The 23,586-nt window shown below is 43.0% G+C and overlaps 1 protein-coding gene across 2 annotated transcripts in view; it reads left to right on the top strand.

Moving 5' to 3' along the window:
* LOC142372301 (poly [ADP-ribose] polymerase tankyrase-1) overlaps positions 1 to 18,300 on the top strand; it is an 81,098-nt gene extending 62,798 nt beyond the window's left edge. The window contains exons 17-29 of one of the 2 annotated variants that reach the window (XM_075455145.1): positions 844 to 1,063; positions 3,348 to 3,457; positions 5,373 to 5,561; positions 6,133 to 6,213; positions 7,576 to 7,762; positions 7,851 to 7,930; positions 8,895 to 9,015; positions 10,909 to 11,006; positions 11,745 to 11,819; positions 11,902 to 12,007; positions 14,053 to 14,239; positions 14,393 to 14,549; positions 14,699 to 18,300. In XM_075455145.1, the coding sequence (XP_075311260.1) occupies positions 844 to 1,063; positions 3,348 to 3,457; positions 5,373 to 5,561; positions 6,133 to 6,213; positions 7,576 to 7,762; positions 7,851 to 7,930; positions 8,895 to 9,015; positions 10,909 to 11,006; positions 11,745 to 11,819; positions 11,902 to 12,007; positions 14,053 to 14,239; positions 14,393 to 14,549; positions 14,699 to 14,785 (1,698 nt within the window). In that variant the 3' untranslated portion in view covers positions 14,786 to 18,300. The remainder of the gene's footprint in view (positions 1 to 843; positions 1,064 to 3,347; positions 3,458 to 5,372; positions 5,562 to 6,132; positions 6,214 to 7,575; positions 7,763 to 7,850; positions 7,931 to 8,894; positions 9,016 to 10,908; positions 11,007 to 11,744; positions 11,820 to 11,901; positions 12,008 to 14,052; positions 14,240 to 14,392; positions 14,550 to 14,698) is intronic. The other variant, XM_075455146.1, reaches the window with a different exon arrangement.
* The last annotated feature ends 5,286 nt before the right edge of the window (positions 18,301 to 23,586 follow it).

Raw genomic sequence — 23,586 nt, 5'->3', positions numbered from 1 at the left:
TTGGCTCGAAATATGTGAACGTCAAGGGCGTGAGATTAAAGCTGAATGTTGTTGAGCGAAGGGACGTCTTTCTGTTACTCTAGTCATGGTGGCTGTCACCGTTCAAGATAATTACCCAGGTGTCTGCACTGTTGACTTACATAAATCCAAGCTCTTTTTCTTTGTTTCTATGTAAATGTCCTTGATTGTTTCCTCTCTCATTTCCCGGGGTAGAGGATAGATTACAATGAGAGAGTAATTACAGCAGCAGAAAAGAATGGAATAAAAAAGATTGAGCGGGTGGGCGAGGGGGAAAAAAACCAAAAAAAACTCAGACTTTAGGATCAAAACAAGTCTGGATCCAGCCATGAGAGGATAGAAGATAACGGACAGTTCCAGGCCACCGGTGGATACCCAGGGGAGCGGTCCCTCAACATCCGGTCCTAATGAGCACATTTCAAAGCTCGCAATGAAGTGACAGGTTGAACTATAACCCAGGAGACAGCTGAGCGTCTGCTTTCCCATCATCCCCTGGGTGTCTGGTGTTTTCCACTTCACTGACGGCCCTGTCTTCACCTCTCAAAGACTTATTTTCATTTCTCCCTCTCTTCTGCGCAAGTGAATGACCTGCATCCCCGTCTCACTCGTCACCTGTCATCATTTCTTCCTTCGTCCAAATGAAATGCGTCTTCTGGGGGTCGGAGCGGTTTGGGATTTTCAGAGCAAATGTGTTTTGAAGTGACGGGTGGTAGATAATGTTTTCCCGCGACATTTAGTCATTGGGTTCATTAGAAAACGCTGGCGTGCTTCTTAAAGTGTGTGCATCAAACTTCTCCATCTTCTTCTTGGCCTCGCCCCCTCCAGCACGGAGCAGACCCGACCAAGAAGAACCGGGACGGGAACACGCCTCTGGACCTGGTGAAGGACGGGGACACGGACATCCAGGACCTGCTGAGAGGAGATGCCGCTCTGCTGGACGCGTCCAAGAAAGGTTGCCTGGCCAGGGTGCAGAAGCTATGCAGCCCCGACAACATCAACTGCAGGGACACTCAGGGCCGCAACTCCACCCCGCTGCACCTCGCAGGTAACACGCTCACACACACTAAACACACCTTAAACAGCCTCTTTGAGAAGCTACAGCTACTATCTCGCGGGCAGAGTTTTCGCAATCCGATCTACAGATGGATAGGATGGCCTTTTTAAATAACGGATATGGCCCAGGCAGCTCCTCAGTCGCTTACGGACATCCCAACTTTTCCCGTTTCAAGGCGTTACGTTATGAATCTGAAAATCGTGTACAGCTATCTCTGCTCGGATTTTTGTAACAGAGGTCTGAACATTTGATCAAGCAAGGCTTGAAATTCTTTCTACATTTCGCTGACAGATTGGTGTCAAAGCTTTTTAACACGGGGGATTTTAGATCAGAAATCCAAAAATGCTGTTAGATGCCTCCAAAAAAAAAAAAAAGAAAAAGTCTTTTCATCATTATATTCTGTACGTCAGGTTATGAATGGTGGATGAATGTAAAGATGAGTCAAAGGGCTCCTCTGGTGGACTTCTCTGGCTTAAGAGCAACTGATAGCTCATCTCGAGGAAAAGGGCTTTTTAAAGATGGGGATTGTAAAATCTCATGCATTTTTATTGAGAAAGGCTCAATTTGTAACAAACAGATTTCACCGTGACAGTTCTCCGGGTGATTACATACATTATGACAAAAAACCCAAAATAAAATCCAGTAAACCAAACACCTAAATGGATCATTTGGATTATTTTTCTTACTTGAAGTCTGAAACGGGATGTGCCACGAAAGAAAAACAGCCCGTGGTTTGTTTTACGCCTTCCGGTTGCCTGTGAAAACAACAAAACCTGCCAGTCGACTGACGAGCGGCCACCAGAAGCTGCTTTCAGCAAGCCTCTCATCCTTTATTGACGAGGCTCGTGAGTTGATATTGTGAAATATGAGCTCCTTAACGCCATATTCGCATCAGTCTGTAGGTTTTACTACAATTCATGGCATTCTCTTATTTACAGGCGTTTAACTTGGAGCAATATTTTTCACGTGAATCGTTGTTGCAAAGTGAATAAGTGCGTCGGGGGAAATGTTTTAAAGATGTTTTCTCTCTGCACATTTTCAGCCAGCCAAAGCCATTTGTTTCTTCTCACTCGCAGCATGTGGGCCCCGTTGCTCGGGGGCATCGGCCTCTTATTCTCTATCCGCTTGAAAAATTAACTGTTAATATGAATATTTATAGATGGACATGCCCAAATGTTCCGAGTGAGCTAAATTTACCTTTCTATCGCAATCATGGATAAGATCACTTGACCTAGAATGACGCTGGATCTGGATGATGTGGATTTTAAGGTCCTGAAAGCAGAGATAATCGTTTCACCCTGGAGGACACGCAGACGCTGTTCTGTATGTATCCTGTATCTGTAATCACCGCGGCAACGGCTTCAGAGATAACAGAGGCACCGTTCTGCTGTGGCACCTCACACCAACGAGCCTGAACAAGCCCAAATGCTAAATGAGGTTCTCGCTGGTGTAAACACCCAGAAATTAACACAGAAACACTCATCTCTCTGCGCGATCCACAGAACAAGTGCTCAACTGGAAATCATTTTCTGAAGTGAGACCCTCTTCCTACCCCAGAATAATAGGTCCGTTGTAATGTACTCCGACTCGGTAACGGATACGGTCGGTGATTTAAACCTTTCATTGTGTTAGTCTCGCTCTTGTTACAAGGTGTTGTGATGAGCTCAGGCGAGAATATCACATTTATGTGCTAATGAACTCCTGGCAAACAGCTGGAATAGCGCACACCAGCATTCACGGGAAAGTTGGGGTTTTGTGGCTCTGCAGTAGAAACCGGGTGCTTTATTCTCCGTCGTTCTCGCAGTGATTCTTCTGGGAATCATATTTTCTGGGAAAGAATTTAATTTTTCTCTTTATGTGTGTGTGTGTTTTGCGCACCGAGCCTCTTAACATCTATATATCTCATTTTGTGAACGGGCTGCGTTTTTTTTTTTTTGTGATGATAAAGTATATCTCTAATGGAAACTGATTGGCAGCATGACTGACAGTTCATAAGTTAACAAACTGCTGAAAAGCACTTTGAAGGTCTGTAATCTTTTTTTTTTTTTTTTTTTCACACATTCGGCGGATCTGACCGCTTTAACGCCCACACTTCCTCTGCCTCGATGTGCTTTCTTTTAAAAGGGAAAGATGATAATGAGTTCTGTCTCTTTGCGGCTCAAGTAGGCTGATATTCTTTCTTTCTTTATCCCTGCTTCCTCCAGTCATTACCTGATTGTATGGTTTCTGTGCTCCTCTCTGCCCCCCTCCCCCCCTGTTCTGCTGTGCTCTCCAGCTGGTTATAACAACTTGGAGGTAGCAGAGTATCTGCTGGAACACGGAGCCGACGTGAATGCACAGGATAAAGGAGGGTTGATACCTTTACACAATGCCGCCTCATACGGAGTAAGAGGCACAACCACACGCACATTCACCTCTCACTTTCCACGCCTTCGCCAGCTGCTAAATGTATATAGGTTGCAACTTGTATTCAGTAAAAGTGTCAACTTGCTATTTCACCTCGTGCTGTTGCACAGAGCCACAGGATTGGAATTGAAAGTGACAATTTCTCTTCATATAACAAGTCTGAATGATCTCAGATGAATATTTTAAAGTTAAGCCGGCTCCATATACACCTTATTTGCTTCTAAGTCATTTCTCCAGGCTTTCTTAAGGTATTTAAAAGTTTTTCCTTTTGAATATTAGCTGCTTTTTCACTCATTTTCAGTCCAGTCCTTTCAGAGGATTTCTCTTCCTGCCCTATGAATCATTCAAGCATAGAAAAGGCACCCAACTCCAGGGATGGATGCATCTCCAGGCTCTTTGTTCTTAGCAGCCTGTCACTGAGACGCATCTTTTTTTTTCAGTTATCTTTAGTTGCGTCTGTGAAAATTGCCAACGATAACACAGCTTGATAATCACAAAGTAGCATTTTTACACCAGTAAGGTGATTCCCAAAGAGCTGTTAGTTGTAAACTAGGCCCATCTCAGTATGGTGTGGACAAGTGGAGGACAAAAGAAGTGTCAGGCCTGAAAGACTATCTACAGCAGATTAATAGTATCTGAAAGTGATGTCTTTAAGAAATCCAGCAGAAATCCAGCCAAGGCCTCACACAGGACCTGAGAGATGCATCTGGACCTTCAGTTGACCCAGCTACTGTTCACCGAAGCCTCATCAGAAATGGGCTCCGTGGAAGAGTGGCTGCCGAGAGGACATTCTCAGGAAGGGAAACAGGGAGAAAAGTCTGAGCTGTGCCAAATGACACAAGAAGTGGACTGAAAATCAGTGGCAACAGGTCTGATGGAGGGATGAATCCTCCCCGTCATTGAAGTAGTGTGGGATCACAACGGAACAAAAGGCAGTCGACATCCAAAGGAGAGCTTTGGGATGTCCTTCAAGAAGCCTGGAGAACTAGACCTGAAGATTGCTCAAAGAAATGAGAAGAAAGTTTCTCTTAAAGGGTTCAGGCTGAGTTGGAGAGTAAATGTGGATGTCCCATACATTGACTTTCAAGCGTGTTAGAATTGGACAATATTTTTTTTTTCTTTTGTTTACATGGCTAAAAAAAAGTACCTTTTTTTCATGACTTTTTAGTGCAGCAGTTTTTAGAGGAATTAGAAAAATAGCTTTTTTCTGTTCACTGCCCAGCAAATATCCGCAGCATGTTTTGTAGTCCATCTGTGATGTTGAATTCTAAAGACCATAGTTTCTTTTTGTTTCTTTTGTGTCCCTATTTGAGCTGTAATCATTACTATTTGAGTTAGGTCTTCCAAAGTAGTATGTTTTTCTTCCTCTTCATCCCGAGTCCTTAGTTGTTTGAGTCCTCATATCTAGCCAGCATGTTGCTACTAAAAGAGTCATGAAACCAATGTTTGCATAAAAACTTTATGAGCTCTGCATTGTGGGAACGAACACACACACACACACACACATTGGAGCATCTCCTCCTGTTACTCAAAAACAAGCTACATTGTTTTTGGCACGAAGACAAGAACTGAGGAAAGAAGGAGAAGAAAGACGAGGGAAAAGAGGAATCATGTCACAGTTCTTTGCCGTTTCAGGCAGAATCCCACATATTTACATTTTTTTTTCTTTTCACACATTTATAGCTCTAATTCACCAACACATTTTATTGCTGTTTTCAATCCCTCCGCCAACCACCTCCTCGCTCCTCTGATCTAATTTCTTTTTTTTTTTTTTTTCCCTAATCCCTTCTGCTTTTCATCCCTCCCGTGTCTTCCTCCTTGTGCTTGTTCTCGTCTTCATCTCTCACTGCTTCCTCCCTTTCTTGCCCCTCTTCCCCTCCACCCCTTTGTTTAGCACGTGGACATAGCCGCCCTGCTGATCAAGTACAACACTTGTGTCAACGCCACTGACAAGTGGGCTTTTACTCCCCTTCACGAAGCGGCGCAGAAAGGGAGAACTCAGCTCTGCGCTCTGCTGTTGGCTCATGGAGCCGATCCCACGATGAAGAACCAGGAGGGACAGACGCCACTTGACTTGGCAACGGTAATGAGGAGGGGACCCTTCTGGTACTTACTGGTCTCAGAATGAGAAATGTTTTCAGCCAACACTTGATGTTTGGATTGTTTTAGTTGTGAACTTTTCAGATAGTGCTGCACTGTTAGGGGAGTTTGCAAAAGTGTAGATGCTGGAACAGGCAGCTTCCTCACACTTCCTTGCACACTAATAAGCTTCCTCTCCTAATAAGCTTCCTTACACAGTTCCTTGTTTGACTTCAGGTACCATGGTTTGAGTTTGTCATAAAAATGATTTCTGCTGACATGCTGAGGCTTGAAATGCTGCTAGTATTCTGCTACTAATTAGAGGAAATTACACATTTTTACTATTTAGATTTTTTTTACAGAAGTCCTCAATACAAGCAATTTATACTTTGGAGGCATTTTGTTTACCACACTTTTCAATATGTCAGCAGTTGCGGCTGCTTAGATATTTGCCACAGAAACATTTTGAGTGCGATGGAGGAAAAAAAATACACGCCAACTGTGGTTTTAGGTGTTGTACGCAAACAAATATCTCTCCACTTCTTTTCAAACCTGTCTCATTCTATCTGTTGCAGGCTGATGACATCAGAGCGCTGCTGGTTGACGCCATGCCACCAGACGCCCTGCCGAGCTGCTTAAAACCGCAGGCCACTGTGGTGAGTTCCCTCACAGAGTTTAAGTTTGGACGGCGAGCTTTCAGTTCATCTGCTGTTTGCGGTCATGTTTGCTATCGGACAAAAGCAGCGAAAGATATCGATTACACTTTTGTAATCTCCACAAAGAAATGTATATTGTTGAAATAACTGAACAAAATCTAGAAAGTCTGGATTTGGGATCTGAACCAGACACTTATCCACTGGCATGGTAATGTCATGACAGATGTTAAAAAATGTCACAAGTACCAGCGGTATTCAGTCCCAACAGCACAGCATCCAAGCTAGTGTTGAAAATTGTTTTTAAAGTCGCATTGCACATTAATGCCAACGCCAACGTGCACGTTTTCCCTGGACACGCACCATACACGCAGATCATAGAGTAAATAGGATATACGCAAACCGTGTTCATGTTTTCTCACTTATGTGTAATCAAATGAACAATAGGAAGATTTTGGTCACTCTGAAAAATACGAGTCACATTCCTCTTAAAATTGAACTGTACAGCCTATTTTTCCAGGCTGGCAAGCACAAGTAGCCAAAACACGAGAGCTAAAATGTGGCATAAAGGGAACAGAAATGCAAGATTGTCAACAGTGTGCCGCAATTAAAGGACCACAAAATGATGAAGGAAAAAGAAAGAACAGAAAAACATACACCTACAGTCACGAGAAACAGAAAATACACCCTCTTTCAGGTTTTACATGTGAAGACATCATGAAAAATGATGTTTTATGATTAGATACGCACAACCTCATTTGAACAAGAACACACAATGCATTACATAGTTCCACTATGAATTTCACAAAAAAAGTATTTATTTATTATAAAAAAAAAAGTTCTCAAGAGGATAAAAGAAAGACCAAATGATACGACCGGGGCTGCTGCACTGGTCCACGAGTGCGGTGCCATTCTACTATGTATGTGGAGACTTGAAAAGTTTCCTGAGGACAGTTAAGGTGAGGTTTTAAGTAAAGCGATGTATTCATTGCATGTGCGATTCTCTTCGGGAGATGCTGCCCAAGCTAAAGCACATAAAGGAAGTGTTAACATTGAAAGAAGCCGAGTCAGCCCAACTGTGATAGCTGAAAGCACTTCAAAGTCGTGAGTTTACATGCAAGTTGTGAAAGCTGCAGAGCCAAAACTGATTGGAAACCTGTAAAGAGCAGGTTCGGAGCGGAGCTTGTCGGCTCGTTTATAAATCCTGCAATCAGTCAAATCAGCAGTTGGAATGTAAGAGATGAAAGCGGCAGAAACTTCAGTGGGAGTTTCGGGATAGTTGAAGTGGGTGAACTGAAAAAAAAATGTAAATTTAAACATTATTATTAAAAGGAAATGATCGAATCCTCTCCTTCTCACTCTCAGTTGAGCGCGAGCGTGGTGAGTACGGGAGCAGCTGGGGGTGTGGTCATCTCGCCCTCGCCGTCTCCATCCTGCCTGTCGGCAGCCAGCAGCATAGACAACCTGACCACGCCCATCAGTGACATCACCGTGGCCGGGGCCACCGGCATAGCAGACGGGGCATCTGGGTCCGACAGGAAGGAGGGGGAAAGTGAGTACACGCAAGCGTTGAGCGTCCATGTTGTCTCCTCGGTCAGAAACAGCTTTCGGTGAACCTGCTGACATCTTTGTCCCGACAGCGCTTCTTGACATGACCATCAACCAGTTCTTGAAGAGTCTGGGGCTTGAACACCTCCGAGACATCTTCCAGCGAGAACAGGTACGCAAACCGAACTTTCAGTCTTAACATGAGAGAGAGCAGTGGGAGGTTGCTCATTCCTTTCATGTTTACAGCCTTGTTTGTTTTTTTGTTTTTTTAGTTTTCACGTTGCTCAATCCAGTTTTTAGCCATTTTAGCAGCATAGTGCTATTGATCAACTACTGTGGTCCAGACATTCGTCAAAAAAAAAAAAAAAAAAAAACTTCCACGTTTGGAGATTAATTAGTCTTGGTTTCATACACAAAAATAGATTCCACATAGCATGCAGTCACAAATTCCTGGAGGCCTTAGTTGACGTATTTTTACTGACTAAGATTGCTCGAGTGCCATCTTTTTTTCTCAGCTGAGCTAAAATTGTAAGATGGCAGAAGCTCGCGTCTTTCTGCCGTGAATGCCAAAAGGAAACGGATTCCTGCAGCAACTTTGGGTGCTGAATGAGTTGGCTGGTGAACGTCTCGGTAACTTTCCCGACAAACTAATTAGGCTGTGAAGATTTACTCGGTGATGAGTGCAAGGCAGAGAAAAGTTATCTCTGCCTGCAGGACGAATCTCATCTGTGATCTCCCCGACAAGCTCGGGGAGCAGAGGGGACTTCGCCGTCATCAATTTGCATATCAATGGTGTTATTACCGCCACCCTATCGCTGACCTTTTCTTCCAGCCTCTTCTGTATTTCATGAATATTTTGCCTATTTTCCCTGCAATATGTCAGAGATCATTCCACTCGTTGTCGTTAATGGATGCCAGTTTTGACGATCAGCTGTTGTCACCAGTGCAGAGAGATCTGTCAATGAACAGTGTGGGACAGAACAAAGCTTTTTCGACAAATGAATTATTAGAACTATGGTTAGAATAGTTTACTACATGCATGTCGTCATCATCGAGTGTTATTTTCCCAGCAGTTTACCTTCTTTTGGCGGCAAACAAAGCAAAACGGATGAGATGTGTTTGTTGTCTCTGGGCAGATTTCACTGGACGTGCTGGCAGACATGGGTCACGAGGAGCTGAAGGAGATCGGCATCAACGCTTACGGTCACAGACACAAACTCATCAAAGGCATCGAGAGGCTGCTGGGAGGCCAGCAGGGTCAGTAAGATCTGCACGCACTCCAAATGTTTCAGGGGGGAAAGAGAACACACCACTAAAATGATTAGAATACCAGCACTCTAGTGTCTAAAAACAGCCAAAGGGCAGCTTTAAGCTTTCATTTTGGATTTGCATTCTTCTCAAGCTTTTTTTTTTGTTTTTCAGATTGAATGAGAGCCATCGATGCCTGACTATTCTCAGGTTTCTGCCACAGATGTTTTATTGGGCTCAGTTTAGGATTCTCCATGGTAGTTCTGTATTTGTGGGGTCTTTCTCTTGATAGGTGGTGAACCGTTGACTCAATATGAGATTCTGAGTGCTCTGGAGCAGATTTTTAATTTATAGCTTTGTTATTTTTTTCCATTCAGTTTTTCCCCAAGTCTGACCATTCTCCATTCCCCTGCACAGCATGTTGCTGCCACCACCATGCTCCGCCATTGGGATGGTATTGGGCAGGCTATTAGCAGTGCCTGGTTTCACCTAGACATGGCATTTAGAACAGAGGCCAAACAGTTGAGTCTTGGTTATAACGGACCTAATTATCTCCTCTCCCAAAAGGTGTCTCCTATTTATGGGTATTTTTCTTTTCTTTTCTTTTACCTTATTTTTGCTCAAATATGCATTATCAGTTGACAGGCCTTTTATATAAATCGTGTGCAATAAGTTGCATAAGTGGACTCCAGTCAGTAGAGATATTTATATAGCACCTTATAACAACCTGGGTTGACCAAAGTGCTTTACATAAATAAATAACAATAAAATCCAACAGATGCATTTAACAAAAGAATTCAGCAAAAGATAAAAAAAAATTACACACACACACACACACACACACACACACACACACACACACACACACACAGACAGACAACATTTGTTTCACCCAGGTCTGAAAGCCTGGGAGAAAAGGTGGGTTTTAAGAGATGTTTTAAAAATTTCGAGAGTTTCTGATGAACGAATATGCAGCGGTAACCCATTCCAAAGTTTAGGGGCAAACCCTGCAAAAGCTCCATCGCCTTTCGTTTTTAGCCTGCATTTAGGCACATCCAGGTAAAGTTTGTTTGCCGACCTCTGAGCTCTGATTGGTCTGTGAACATGTATGAGTTCAGTTAAATACTCAGGGGCCAGACCGTTTAAAATTTTAAAAACAAACATCAGGATCTTAAAATCAATTCTGAAGCGGACAGGAAGCCAGTGCAGCATTTTGCACAAGCTGTAGGCGTCGCAGAGAGTGCTGGTCTAAACCTACATAACGATGAGTTGCAATAATCCAGTCTGGAAAAAGCATGAATCACCTTCTCCAGGTCACTAGGAGAGAGGTAAGGTTTTACCCTGGCCAGAAGTCGCAGCTGGAAAAAGGCACTTTTGACTACGGATCCAACTTACCTGTCAAATTTAAAATCACTGTCAAGAGTGACACAAGGCTCTTCATGACAGAGCAGTTTTTTGAACCAAGGGAAGCATCAACACAGTCACTGTAAAGTCCATGGCACCCAAACACAAAGACTTCTGTCTTACTGTCCTTTAGGTTTAGGAAGCTGAGGCTCATCCAAGTCTTGATGTCGGTTATACAGGCGAGTCGGGCTTGAACAGAGTTTTTACAGTTCATTTTTCAGGGGAGATAAATCTGAACATCATCAGCGTAGCAATGAAAATACACATTATGTTTGCCTGAGAACCTGAGCCAAGTGTTCAAATCTGATGGAAACTGTTGGGTTTCGGTTATATTACTATATAACTACTATGTAATAAACTTGAAAAAAATGCTGTGGCTGCAGCAAAGCAAAATGTGAGAAGGTGCAGGGCCCTAAATATGTACTCAAAGTGTGCCATTTGTTTCCCTCTGAGTGATTCCAGGCTTTCCTGATTCCCTTTCATAATGTCTGCTTGTAGGTGCAAACCCATACCTGACGTTCCACTGCTCCAGCCAGGGCACTGTGCTGATCGACCTGGCACCGGACGACAAGGAGTTCCAGTCTGTCGAGGAGGAAGTGAGCAAACTCACCTTTACACGCACGCAGCTTTGTTTACAGTAAAACACAGACGCGGCTCACATTCAGTCTGGCAGTGTTTGTTTTTCACTCCAAGCCCCACAGGAATTTCTAGCAGTAGGATTGAATATTTGAAGATATCTCCGGGAAAGTGCAAACGGAGCTGTGTCACCACACCACAGCGCAGCGGCACGCTGAGCGCGAGCTTCCCTATCTGGGTCCGCTGCTCCATTGGCGATATCGCTCTTGTAAATGAGAAGCGGCGATTGAAAGAGACACCAGATCTCAGTGTAAATGGGCTGAGATTAACGAGAACCGGCAGGTGTTAACAGAAATTTAATAGGTCATTTCAACTGTAATCCTTAGTTGAGGACTTGGAAAATATTACTGACACGAGACTGTGTTTTTGAACAACCCCGTCCCCATAAAAAAAGGAAGAGAGGATGTTTCAGAGAACGTCAGCAATGACTCTTCCAATATCGCCTACTTACATTCCCACATTCCATAACTTTGACGCTGCAGTTCTGCTATTTTCTGCCGATGTCTTAACTTTTCAGGTGAAATGTTCTAAATTTCCCTCAGGCATTGGGTTACTTGTCAGAGTAACCCACTGGATAAGTTAATGTTCTACTTCATCTCTAAATACACGAATCCTGTAACGGCTGAAAAGCCGGCTCATCCACACGTTTCCCCTCTGCTCGAGTTTAATTCTCCTGTGCTTGTCGCTGCCGTCCTCAGCTACAAAGCACGATCAGAGAACACCGCGATGGAGGCAACGCAGGCGGAGTCTTCAGCCGGTACAACATCATTAAGGTGCGCTCTTAAAACACACATGCACGCGCACGCTTGTGCGCACGCTGAGCGCTCATCTCTTCTTCTGTTCCTCCCGACGCAGATTCAGAAGGTGGTGAATAAGAAGCTACGGGAGAGATACGCACACAGGCAGAAGGAGATTGCAGATGAGAATCACAACCACCACAATGAACGCATGCTCTTTCATGGTAATTGAATAGGTTTGACCAAGCAGAGTACAACATAGCTAGATTCCTACCCATCTACAATACTTTGATATTTTATTGAGAACAGGAGTCAGTCTTTCTGCTTTGCTATGTTTTCTTGCCTTATTACTTTATTCTTGACTAAAAAGAAGAAAAGTTTTATTTGCATTAGCTTTTGGACTGCTGTTGACAACCAGATTTGTGGGAGGTTTGGGCACACCTGTAGTATTGCATTTATTTTATTTGTTGGATTAAGTCAAGTCATGATAACTCATTGAGCAAGCAGCCTTTAAAGAATTTGCCAAACTGTCTTATTGTTTGTTTGCACTTTAATAAAACATTACAAACAAGAGTATATCACATAAAAGAAAGAAATAAAATAAATAAATATATATATTATATATAATAGATAATAAATGATAAGCTGCAATGAATCAGTGCTGGAGAGGTTAGAAACCCTGGGAGGGCTTATCGAGAACCTCACCATTAAGATAAATAAACAAAATTAAATGCATCTTATCAGGATAAAACAACAAATGGATTAATGAGAGAAAAAAAAAAAAAAAAGAATAAAAACAACATCACAAAAATCAATAATCAAGCAATGAATCAAGAAATACATTACAATAAATCAAAAGACTAAATTGCAATGGCAACTATAAAATCTTCATCCTCTTCTGCTTAAGCCCTTCTCAGACGTGCGCCGATTTCCATAAATCTGATAGCAGCCGAACCCGTTGGTTTCACCTCCGATTGACGCCACCTGTTGCACCTCTTCGGACCGAGTAATATGTGTGTATCCCTTTAAACGTGGCAGAGGGGTGAACCGCTGGGGTCTCGTTACAGAACAGCCATGCTCAGCAAACTTCCTCCTTCATGAGTTTATTTACGATGATTAGCTGCAGCACTGAGTCATCATCCGGGCCAAGAGAATGAGAGAAAACTGGATTGGATTTTTATGGCAAAACGACTTGTTGCTTCTAAAAAAAAAAAAAAAACTGTAACTTTAGAGGCTTTCGAGAGCTTTCGGTCTTGCTGAAGCTTATCTGACAAAACAGCGGTGAGGGTGCAGATATGGAAGTTGAAGACACATTTTCCTCCAGTTGAAAACAGCTAAGCTGCCGCTGTGATGCAATTAATCCCTCGTGGCATTACTCTGACGGCTCAGTGTGCTTAAATATGTAGAAGAATGATATTTTCAGCTGCTGCTGCTGTTTCACACATCTACTTAACACTTAAACACTGCTAAAAATAAATCGTTTGTTTCGAGAGTCTCATAAAGAGTTTTATACTTCATTTCATGTACCGTCCAATCTCAGACAAATTGCAGATTTCCTTGCTCACTGTGGCTCTTTCGGTCCCTTTCAAAGGCATGTCTGATTAAAAAGGTTCCGCACACATACTCTACATCCAGAGACACGGGACTGGAGCAGTAAGAGGAGCATCAACAGTAAATAACAACGTGAAATAAAGACAAGTGACACACGGCAATAAAAAACGTGTTTATTTAGTGAAAAAACAGTCCAAAACTCCCTCTTCCTAAAGTGGATACAAGTGAGAAAGCCCTGCAGCTTTCAGTCACGTCCTGTTGTCTGACAGAAGTAAAAGGCGGCTCGGTCGAGGTTCAGCCATTGGTGCTCTTAGAGATTAACTCAGCACCGCAGCTCGACTGTAGGCTTCAGCCAAGCTCATTTATCATCCGTCCCCTTTCACCCACACCACTTTCTCAAGACACACGCCTCAGGACTTCAGTCGAGCTCTGTTTCCTTCAAACTGCACACTGTGAAGTTGAAAATCCCAGGAAATAATCTGGTTTCTCTGAAGCCTGAAATTGCGTGTCAACCAAGTTTCTTAGATCATAGATCTCCCTGGATAACGCTTTGTCATACGGCATCTCTCTACTCTCCGCTCCTCGCCACTGCTCAGATTTGTTCCGGTCTCGTTTTGTTTTTGGGAGATTTTCCTGGATATCTTTTGGTGATTTGCTGTGATTTCCATGTGTTTAGCATGCGTTTGATGCGATTCTTGATGTGTCTCGCCCCGGCCAGGTTCTCCCTTCATCAACGCAATCATCCACAAGGGCTTCGACGAGCGCCACGCCTACATCGGCGGCATGTTCGGCGCGGGCATCTACTTTGCGGAGAACTCCTCCAAAAGCAACCAGTACGTGTATGGGATTGGAGGAGGGACGGGGTGTCCCACTCATAAAGACCGCTCCTGCTACGTGTGTCACAGGTGAGATGTACGAGTAGTTGATATGACATGCATGTTGTCTGAAGTTTTTGTTCTAAACCTACTAAAACAGCAGGTTAAATAGTTTTTAACATTGAAAAAAAAAACAAGAAAAGCAGTGATTTCGCTGACTCTGCATCCTGTTTCTGTTTGTAGACATATGCTGTTCTGCAGGGTGACACTGGGGAAGTCATTTCTTCAGTTCAGTGCAATGAAAATGGCCCACGCCCCCCCGGGTCACCACTCTGTTATAGGACGACCCAGCGTTAATGGGCTGGCGTATGCGGAGTACGTCATCTACCGAGGGGAGCAGGTCAGTGCACAAGAAGCGTTTTTGCATGTGAAATTCTAGAAGCTTACGAGACTCGGGTGTTTTTGTTTTTTTTCTGATTATACCTGGTCCCTTTTCTAGTGCTGGGATAAAGTCGTTTAGGCTCACATTCGTGCATTCTTTGTTCTCAGGCTTTCCCGGAGTACTTGATCACCTACCAGATCGTGAAGCCGGAGAGTCTGGCGCCGCCTGCTGCCGCTGCGGAGCAGAAGTCCTAAAACACGGGCACAGCTGGATCTGTTAAATGGCCAGATAGACCCTTTTGGGCCAAAAACCCACTTTCTTCAAAAATAAAAAAAGAGCAAAAGAAAAGACTGGAACTGAACGAGGAAGCGTGTCAAACCTTGGACCTGAAATTTCGATCTCCAGAGCTGAACTCGAGGTGGGTGACGTGAGGTGGCGTAAGGGCAGAAGTCAGATAACCCCCCTGGGAGCAGCTATGTATCTTAAGAAGAAAGAGGGGGGGCTGGTTGGTACAAGTTCAGTCCAAAGAAGCAGACGGGTTGCTCACAGTGTTTGTGGATGTGCACCAGTAAGCGTTTTCACAGCTTGATCTAAAAAAGAAAAAGAAAATAATGAAAGCAGTTCCACAGCACAGTCAAAAGACAGACTAACACGGCTGTTTTAGCACCTACGTACTGCTTATGTAATCTGCCCCCAGATTTTAATGGCTCGTTCTGATATCGTGTCCTCTCTTGCCGACATGCATCGTCCGCAACAACAAAACAACGGCCCTGGGGTCGCTTTGTGAAGCGGCTATTTTCATGCTGAGAGAACCGAAATCCAGATCATCTTTTTTCATGTTGTTGTTTTGAAGCATTTTCACCCATTGAGGCTGATGTAAACAAGATGCGGAGGAAGAAACCATGCAGCACAGATGGGTAAATGAGATTAATGTGGTCAAATTACGCCCAGGAGCCAAGAAGGAGAGGGCTAACAAAACACTATGATAACGCAGTCGCTGCTGCTGATGCTGATGCTGTGCCGGCTGCAGACTTCCCACTTAAGTCCATACAGGGACCAACACTATTCTGCAGGAGCTAGTTAAAAAAGAAAATGCTTATATCTGCTGCTGCTAGCACACAGAAGGTGGACATCACAATATAATTGTGAGGTGGTAACAAGCTAGAAACAACAGCTGAGCGTGACCAAGCCAGATCGCACCTCCGCTCTGATAGAAAATCAAGATATTTCCGAATATGACTCGCAAGAACGGCTGCTTCTCCCTGCACAGCTCTGACTAAAACTGTCCAACCTTATTCCAGAACCACGAGGACCATGACAGGTTTTGACAGTGTCGCATTTGCACTCAGACCCACACACACACACACACACACTCCCAGCCGCCGGTTCATCAGGTAGAAACCGCCAGGACAGGCTGACAGTAAAAAGCTGGCGCTCCTGAAGCTTGTAATTTGGTGCTGTTCAGCTGCACAAACAGGTGCTTCGACTCTGTAACCGATCTCTTCTGACAGAAAGATGAAAGATGAAAGCATTCCAACTTCCGTGGAGACGGGGGGGCTTATTGCAGAGTGCGTTTGCACCGACTAACACAGGCATTTGAGTGCGTGTGGACACTTTTGTATACGTCGTTTAAACTGCTGTACCCAGACATCCCTTCTGCTGCTTTTTACCGCAAACTCTATGCTCTGTTTTATCCACCCCTCGCAAGTAATGTGATCATCTCTTGCCATGAAAGACGCAATAAGCAAGGGATGGAAGATGAGATTTTAATCAGCCCCGCTCTGGATCATGTGTTTGAGCTCCACGAAAGTTTTATACATAATACAATAAGGAAACTGAATGTATGAGGTGGAATGTGCCTAACTGGGAAAGGAAAACTTATTACTCTCCTTAACGCCCCACCTTGTCATCCATCCTAAGGAATCGGGCCACTCTTCTCACAAATGACACATTTCTGGTGTCACTCACCTATGCTCACATATGTAAAGTGTGTTTTCGTCTCGTGTCCCCCCCTCAGATGCCCCTGTGCTTGTTTACATGAACCCGCTGCCTTCTGGCCCCCCTCCCCTCCCCTTGCCTGTAGCCGATGACGCCCCCTGGTGGTGCAGCAGAGTAACCGCAAGCTTGTGCTGCTGAGTGAATCTTCAGTTGTGCATCAGTGGAAGGATTCAATCCCACAGGGCTGTGCACGTCAAAGGCATTCTCCATTTTGTTTTGTTTTTTTTCTGCCTTTTTTAGCTGAATTTTGTTCCTTTATTTATTTTGTGGTGGTGGTGGGGGGAGTCACCTGCACACTCCTGAGTTTACACACCTCCAACATTAAGTTCAATGTGAATAGCGAAGCCTGATCACTGGTTTTCAGGCTGGTCACAGGCTGCAAAGTTTCTACAAGCAGTGGTCAGGAGGAGGATGAAGAAGAAGAGGAATACGTTGTACATAAAGATGAGTTCTCATGCATCTGTGATAAATATTTGTGGAAATGTACCTGGTGACCACGTGCAGCACATCTCCTCGCACTACACAATGTAACCTTGTTTTTTTTTTTATTTTTAATTTTTTTTTTTTTAACTACACTTACCGTGTTTTCCTTTCTACTAATGAACGTTTTGTTCAGTTGTTTTTAAGCAATGTGCATCTCATGGAACCACGTGTTGTTACCGAGTCCATCCCCTCTTTATTTTTTAAATGTTTTTTTATTATTATTGTTGTTCTTCTTTTTAACGCTCTAACTGCAAAAACCTACGGCTGTAACAGGTCTCAACAACGACAATGCTGCCTTAAAGCAATGTGAGGGTGTTATCAACTCAAATCAGTCACCCGGAAGAGGGATGGGCTCGTGTCGTGGCCCCCAGACGTCTGTAAGTGACGGTGTCTTACGTTTGACCTCTCGACTTTTGACTGAAGTTTTTCCTCTCGACTTTCGGTAGATATTTTTCTAAGTTCTCCCTTTCAGCTTCACTTTAACCTCCAAACGTGTGAACAATGGACAAAATGATTTGAGCGATGGCCCACTTCAGCAAATTGATGCGTGGCAGGGAAAACGAAACGTGAACGAATTAGAGGACAGAATAAACGATAATTAAATCAGAAATAAGAAAACCTAACAAGCCTGAAATTGAATTGTCGTGGCGTCAAGCTTTTAGGAAGAAAATGAAAGTGTGTTGTGTCACTAAGCCTCAGGTCGTCTGAATGAGAGGTCTCTAACATCTGACTTTTTAAAGTTTGTTTTTTGTTGGACTTTTCAAGTCGTTTTTCCATCCCACCTGACCAGACTTTGGACCACTGCTTGCGCTCGTGACGCTAACAGCATCGACCTCCTCAAGAGCCGCGAGCTTTGTTTTAACCTGGACTGTCTAAGAAAACTCCACCTGGGCCCTTTTAATGGGGCTTTTATGGAGGATTTTGTGTCCTTTTTTTCTTGTCTTTCCCCATGGACAACACTTGGGCTTATATCTATTTTTTAATAATATCGGTCTTCTGTCTCTACTGATTTGTCTTAAGAGCCAGTCAAACATCTCGCTGTACACAGATTTGAGGGTGCGCGTGTGTCTTTGTTGTACAATCAGCCCATGCCTCCCTAAAAGCCACCAGCTGAATTAACACATTTCCTCATGGGTTTTGTTTGAGCTCTTGTCGTACAGAGCTGGCCACCAGCTAATAAATCTTCTGTGTGTGTGTGTGTGTGTGTGTGTGTATATATATATATATATATACACACACAAATGGAAAAAAAAAAAAAAAGAAAAAAAATCCTTAATAAAATAATCTAAACTGTCCTTTCCTTGTTTGTTTTGATTTTTTTCTGAAGGTCACAGTTTGGGCACCATGCAAGTTGATTGACAGGATGCACGTTTCTTTTTTTTACTGCCAACTCGACTTATTCAGACTAACTAAACTGAAAGTGAAATCAGCACTGCTCACACCGTGAAGGGAGTAAAACGTGTGATGAGTCATCACTTTCTCTTGATTCAGTCCCAAACGTAGACACGGTGAGATCTGAAGGCTGTGTTTCAGAACTTAAAAAGTGCATTTAACCTTCGTTCCCTAATGGCTGCCAGGATTTGATCACTGTGGTTGTAAATAGAAGTCAAATGGCATAATGCCTCTGTGGAAGTTGCTGCTTCTTTTTTTTCTCTTTTTTTTTTTTTTTTTTTTACTTGATTTTAAATGTGGTCAAAGCACCTCTAGTTGATGTGTCACAGATATCATTCAAACGGTTATGTTAAAAAGCTTTATTCCTTTACTTCAACACAGAGAAGGAGCTCCTGACATGTTCTTTCAGGTGTTGTCGCAGTTGGACACCACCTAAGCCCCATATATGGAAGTCGCATCCCTTGTCGTGCTCTGAGTTTTGGTTTTTTTTTTTCTCATGTCATCTGTCATCGTCATCTGAAATAAAGTGAATATGGAGAATTGAGCGGTTCTCACCAGCAGATGGTGCTGTTCGCTCACATTCCGACTAAGATGATGGCACTGAAAGGATCAGATTATTGGCTAAATTACAATAAGACTGAGTTGCTCCTTATTTAAGCAAGGGTAATTATCCTTGGATATATGGCGGTGAATGAATGGAATCATAGGCACAAAGCGTATCATACCCCGGTATGATAGGTGGCGCTATACCTTTTTCAACTATTGCCAATAGAGCCACTTCCTGTTGACCTCTTCACCACCAACAACAACAAACTCAGGTATTCGAGAAAACGTTGAACGAAGAGCAAGATGAAGCTAAGTTCCTCTACATTTCGTCTGTGATGAGCTGCTTGTTGCACAAACTCTTTGTAAAATGCAAATAAAACCAGAAAGATGTGATCTTAGAACTATTAAAAAGTTATATCGAATTAGAAATAGTGCAAGTTCGGTGCAATCTGTTGGTTTCCTTAGCCAGGAAATGGTTTTCGAATTGCTCTGTATGAATGAATTGGATTATGACAATGAATGGAACTCCAATTGGCCTGAATTGGACTTAATCATTAAAGTGCCCTGAGATGACATTTGTTGTAAATTGGCGTTATATAAATTAAAGTGAACTGAATTGAATTGCAAGTGAAACATATCAAATGTGGAAAAAGAAAAGTTTATTTTGGCAACATTTTTAAAAAAAACTGACATTATTCTGTCTTGGAAAACACTGCTGGTGGAAGACATGATACTGGCTGCTGAAAAGCTGGCAGAATTGGACCTTCCAACGTGACAGTGGCAGGAAGTATTCAGCTGAAGTCGTCCAGAGATTAACAGAGAACCCAAATCAACATTCTGGAATCCGGACTTCAGTTCCATCCAGAATCTGTGGTTGGAACCACAGACCAGAAGAGACGGAACAGAAGCCTTCAAACCTGCTGATCATCCCAGAATAAGGTTCAAATTCTCCAGTGGAGACATGAAGAAAGCAGTCGTGAGTACCATAACATACAAATAATACATTAAAACCGACCTGGACGATGGACTGAGAACAGAGCACCGTTGCTCTTTTTTACTCATCACAAAATCGTGATGTCATCACTGATAATGTCATCACTGATGTGACATCACAAGCGCTCTGATCTCTGCTCTGATCTCAGTAAAAGTTTATAAATAGGACCTCCTCGCTGCTTTTCCACAGTTCGTCAGTTCATCTGAAGAATCAAGTCGAGTTTTTCGAGCATCTTTGAAAGTCACAGCACAGTTTTCACTTCACCGAAAACAAACACTTAATTACTACCTTCAATAGTAATTTTGACAAGCACTTAGTAACAACGCTTACTTATTATCTTAAAAAGTCATTTTTGATTTTAAGTACTTAAAGACAAGCAAAATGAGTCAAATCAAGAAATCATCTCCTCCACTCCAGTGGTGCGACATGGTGGACGATGATTTGCCCGAGGAGTTCTACAACTTAACCATTACTTTTAGCAGCGGCGAAAGTAATGAGGAACCCACCAACCTGATGGAAAAACAACCTTCCCAGGTCCCCGAGGATTCCCAGTCTCCTCAATCATCAAAGAACGAAGTGGAAGAAACATCCCAGGTCCCTGCTCCAGCTGTTCCTCCTCACGTCTTGGAGGTCCAGCTCCTGCAGGATCATCACCAGGCCTCCGTAGTTCGTCACGTCAAGTGGAAGACTCCAGTTTCCCAAACCGAGGGGATTCCATCTGACGCCTCCGCTGCCAACCGAGATTACGGATCAGAGAAATCCCAGAACTCTTACCAGCAGAAGGATGACAAGATAAACTGTCTCTACCATCAGATGGATATTCTAAAGGCAAAGCTGATGAAGAAAAACTTATTTCTGACAAAGGAGACAGAAAGAAGAGTCGCAGCAGAGAGCGCCCGCTCCATGACTGAGGAAAAGCTAACCATGACTGAGGAAAAGCTAACCATGACTGAGGAAAAGCTAGACAACCTGGATATTCTAAAGGCAAAGCTGCAGAAGAAAAACTTATTTCTGACAAAAGAGAAAGACAGAAGAGTTGCAGCAGAGAGGGCCCTCTTCAACACTAAGGAAAGGCTAATCATGACCGAGGAAAAGCTAGAGAACCTGGATATTCTAAAGGCAAAGCTGCAGAAGAAAAACTTATTTCTGACAAAAGAGACAGACAGAAGAGTTGCAGCAGAGAGCGCCCGCTCCATGACCGAGGAAAAGCTAACCATGACCGAGGAAAAGCTAACCATGACTGAGGAAAAGCTAACCATGACTGAGGAAAAGCTAACCATGACTGAGGAAAAGCTAAACAACCTGGAAAACTGTTTGACCTCTGAGCGTCATCTCCGCCAGAAGTGCGAGCAGGAGCTCAAACAGTGCAACCAAGTTATTGCGGAACTGAGTCAACCTTTAAAACCAGCAGTAGCAGAAACTGAATACCAGGCAGTTCTGAAAGAGGTCGAGAACCTGAAAGAACAACTGAGAGAACAGACTGCCGCCAACATAAATCAGGTCGAGAACCTGAAAGAACAACTGAGAGAACAGACTGCCGCCAACATTAATCTGGCCTCCCAACTAACATCACAGGAGGAGGCAACAAAGACTCAAGAGGAGAAGGTGGCAGATCTCATGAAGGCTGTTGTGCAATCTGTCATCAACAAGCCAGAAGAACAACGAGAGCTGTACTTCATCCCACAACTCCATTTAGATCAGATCATTGTTCCACCAAAGATCCCAACTGTAGAAGAGTCGGCTTCACAAGAAGTATTGAATCTAGAAGTGGAGGAAGTTACCGAAACAGAACCACAAAAGATCCCTGACCAACCAAAGGAGAAAGTTACATCAAAGAAGCGTCGGCGCAAGAACAAGAAGACGCCAGAAACCATCGTGAAGAACAACGAGCCTAAAATCATCCAGGAGCAACAAGAGACGGAGGACATTCCATCACCGATCGATGTCCAGGAACCAAAGATCTTAGTCCAACAGTCAAAAGATGTCTCAGAGCCGCCCAAAGGAAATGTTTCCTCTGAAAACCAAATCCAAGAAAGACTCGTCATCGTCCTTGAAATGGAACCAGCCTCTCAACATCCAGAGGACTGTGAACCATCAGCAGCCTCACATCCAACAGAAGACACAGCAGTTCCAGAACAACTCGTGGACCAATGTGAGCCCTCAGAAGGAATACCAGAGGTGCCTTCAGTGTGGAGGAAGTTTAAGAAATTGCTGACACCAAAACACCACCGCCAGAACAAAGAGAAGACCATCAAGAGAGGAAGGCACAGCAGCGTTTAAGACTCCTCAACAGCTTGTCATCCTCAAATGTGCCGCTGCCCCCCCCCCCCCCCCCTTTCTGTCTTCTCAAACCCCAGCTGGTCGAGGCGGATGGCCACCCTTCCTGAGTCTGGTTCTGCCAGAGGTTTCTTCCTGTTAAAAGGGAGTCGTTTCTCTCCACAGTCGCCTCAGGCACGCTCAGGACGGGAGATTGGACCGAAAAAGAAAAAGTTTTCAGTGCAATCTGTTGGTTTCCTTAGCTAGGAAATTGTTTTTGAATTGGCTCTATATGAACGAATTGGATAATTTTATGAATAATTATGATTACAATGAATTGAATTCCAATTGGCTTGAAAAGAGAGAGATGGGAGAGCGCTGCCTTGGGTCTCCGTAAAATGTGTAGTGCAGGTGCTCTTCAAGGGAAAAGGGGCATCTTAAACATCAAAAAGAAGGAAGGTCCCGAGGCAACTCTGCTGTTAAGTCCTTTGTTTTATTATTTCACACGCACCGACGCGTTTCGACTCACAGGAGTCTTTTTCAAGGTGTAAAGGTGAAAAACATCACAGGTGTGTTTTAAAAGGAAATCAATTGGCTTGAATTGGACTATATTATCTAAGTGCCTTGAGATGACATTTGTAGTATTTGGCCCTATATAAATAAAAATGAATTGAATTGAATTGAAAATGAATATAAAACCTTCTCCATACATCATATTATAACATCAATAAAATATGATTCAAATTCATATAACTTTTGTTCATCTGCATGAACAAAAGTTATGCAGAGAACAACTGCACTGCCTGAAAGCATCAGTGCATTGTTCTCTCAGCTGTTAACAGCATTAATGTGTCATTCAGATAAGAACATGAAGATATGTTCCTTCACTAATCATCATTGCATTGATTTATGTGTTTAAATAGAATAAATTATATTAAAAAAAACTAAATTACATAATTACTGTTATCAAAATAAGGTTAAAATGTGATTTTCTTTAAACAAATAAATAAATTATTTTTTCATTCTATTCTATTCTTCTATGTTATGGTTATTCTTGCACTTTTATACATCTATGGTTTATATTTACTGGTCAGATATGTCAGATTACATTCTGGTTGTCTGGATTAGATTTAGATTTTATAAATTAAACTTGTTACAAAGAGAGATATCTATGAGGAAGCATGTTCCAGGAATCCAGACTATTCAATAAGAATAAAAAAGTATTTGTGGATATTTAAAATCCATAACCCCACGCATGGCGGCAAAAGTTCTTCCAAGGACAAATAAGGTCATGGTCAAGGTCATGTTTATTTATATAGCACCTTATAACAACCTGGGTTGACCAAAGTGCTTTACATAAATAAATAAGAATAAAATCCATCAGAT

Source organism: Odontesthes bonariensis, chromosome 22, assembly GCF_027942865.1.
Source record: "Odontesthes bonariensis isolate fOdoBon6 chromosome 22, fOdoBon6.hap1, whole genome shotgun sequence".
NCBI lineage: Eukaryota > Metazoa > Chordata > Actinopteri > Atheriniformes > Atherinopsidae > Odontesthes > Odontesthes bonariensis.
This window is presented reverse-complemented; position numbering and strand designations above follow the sequence as displayed.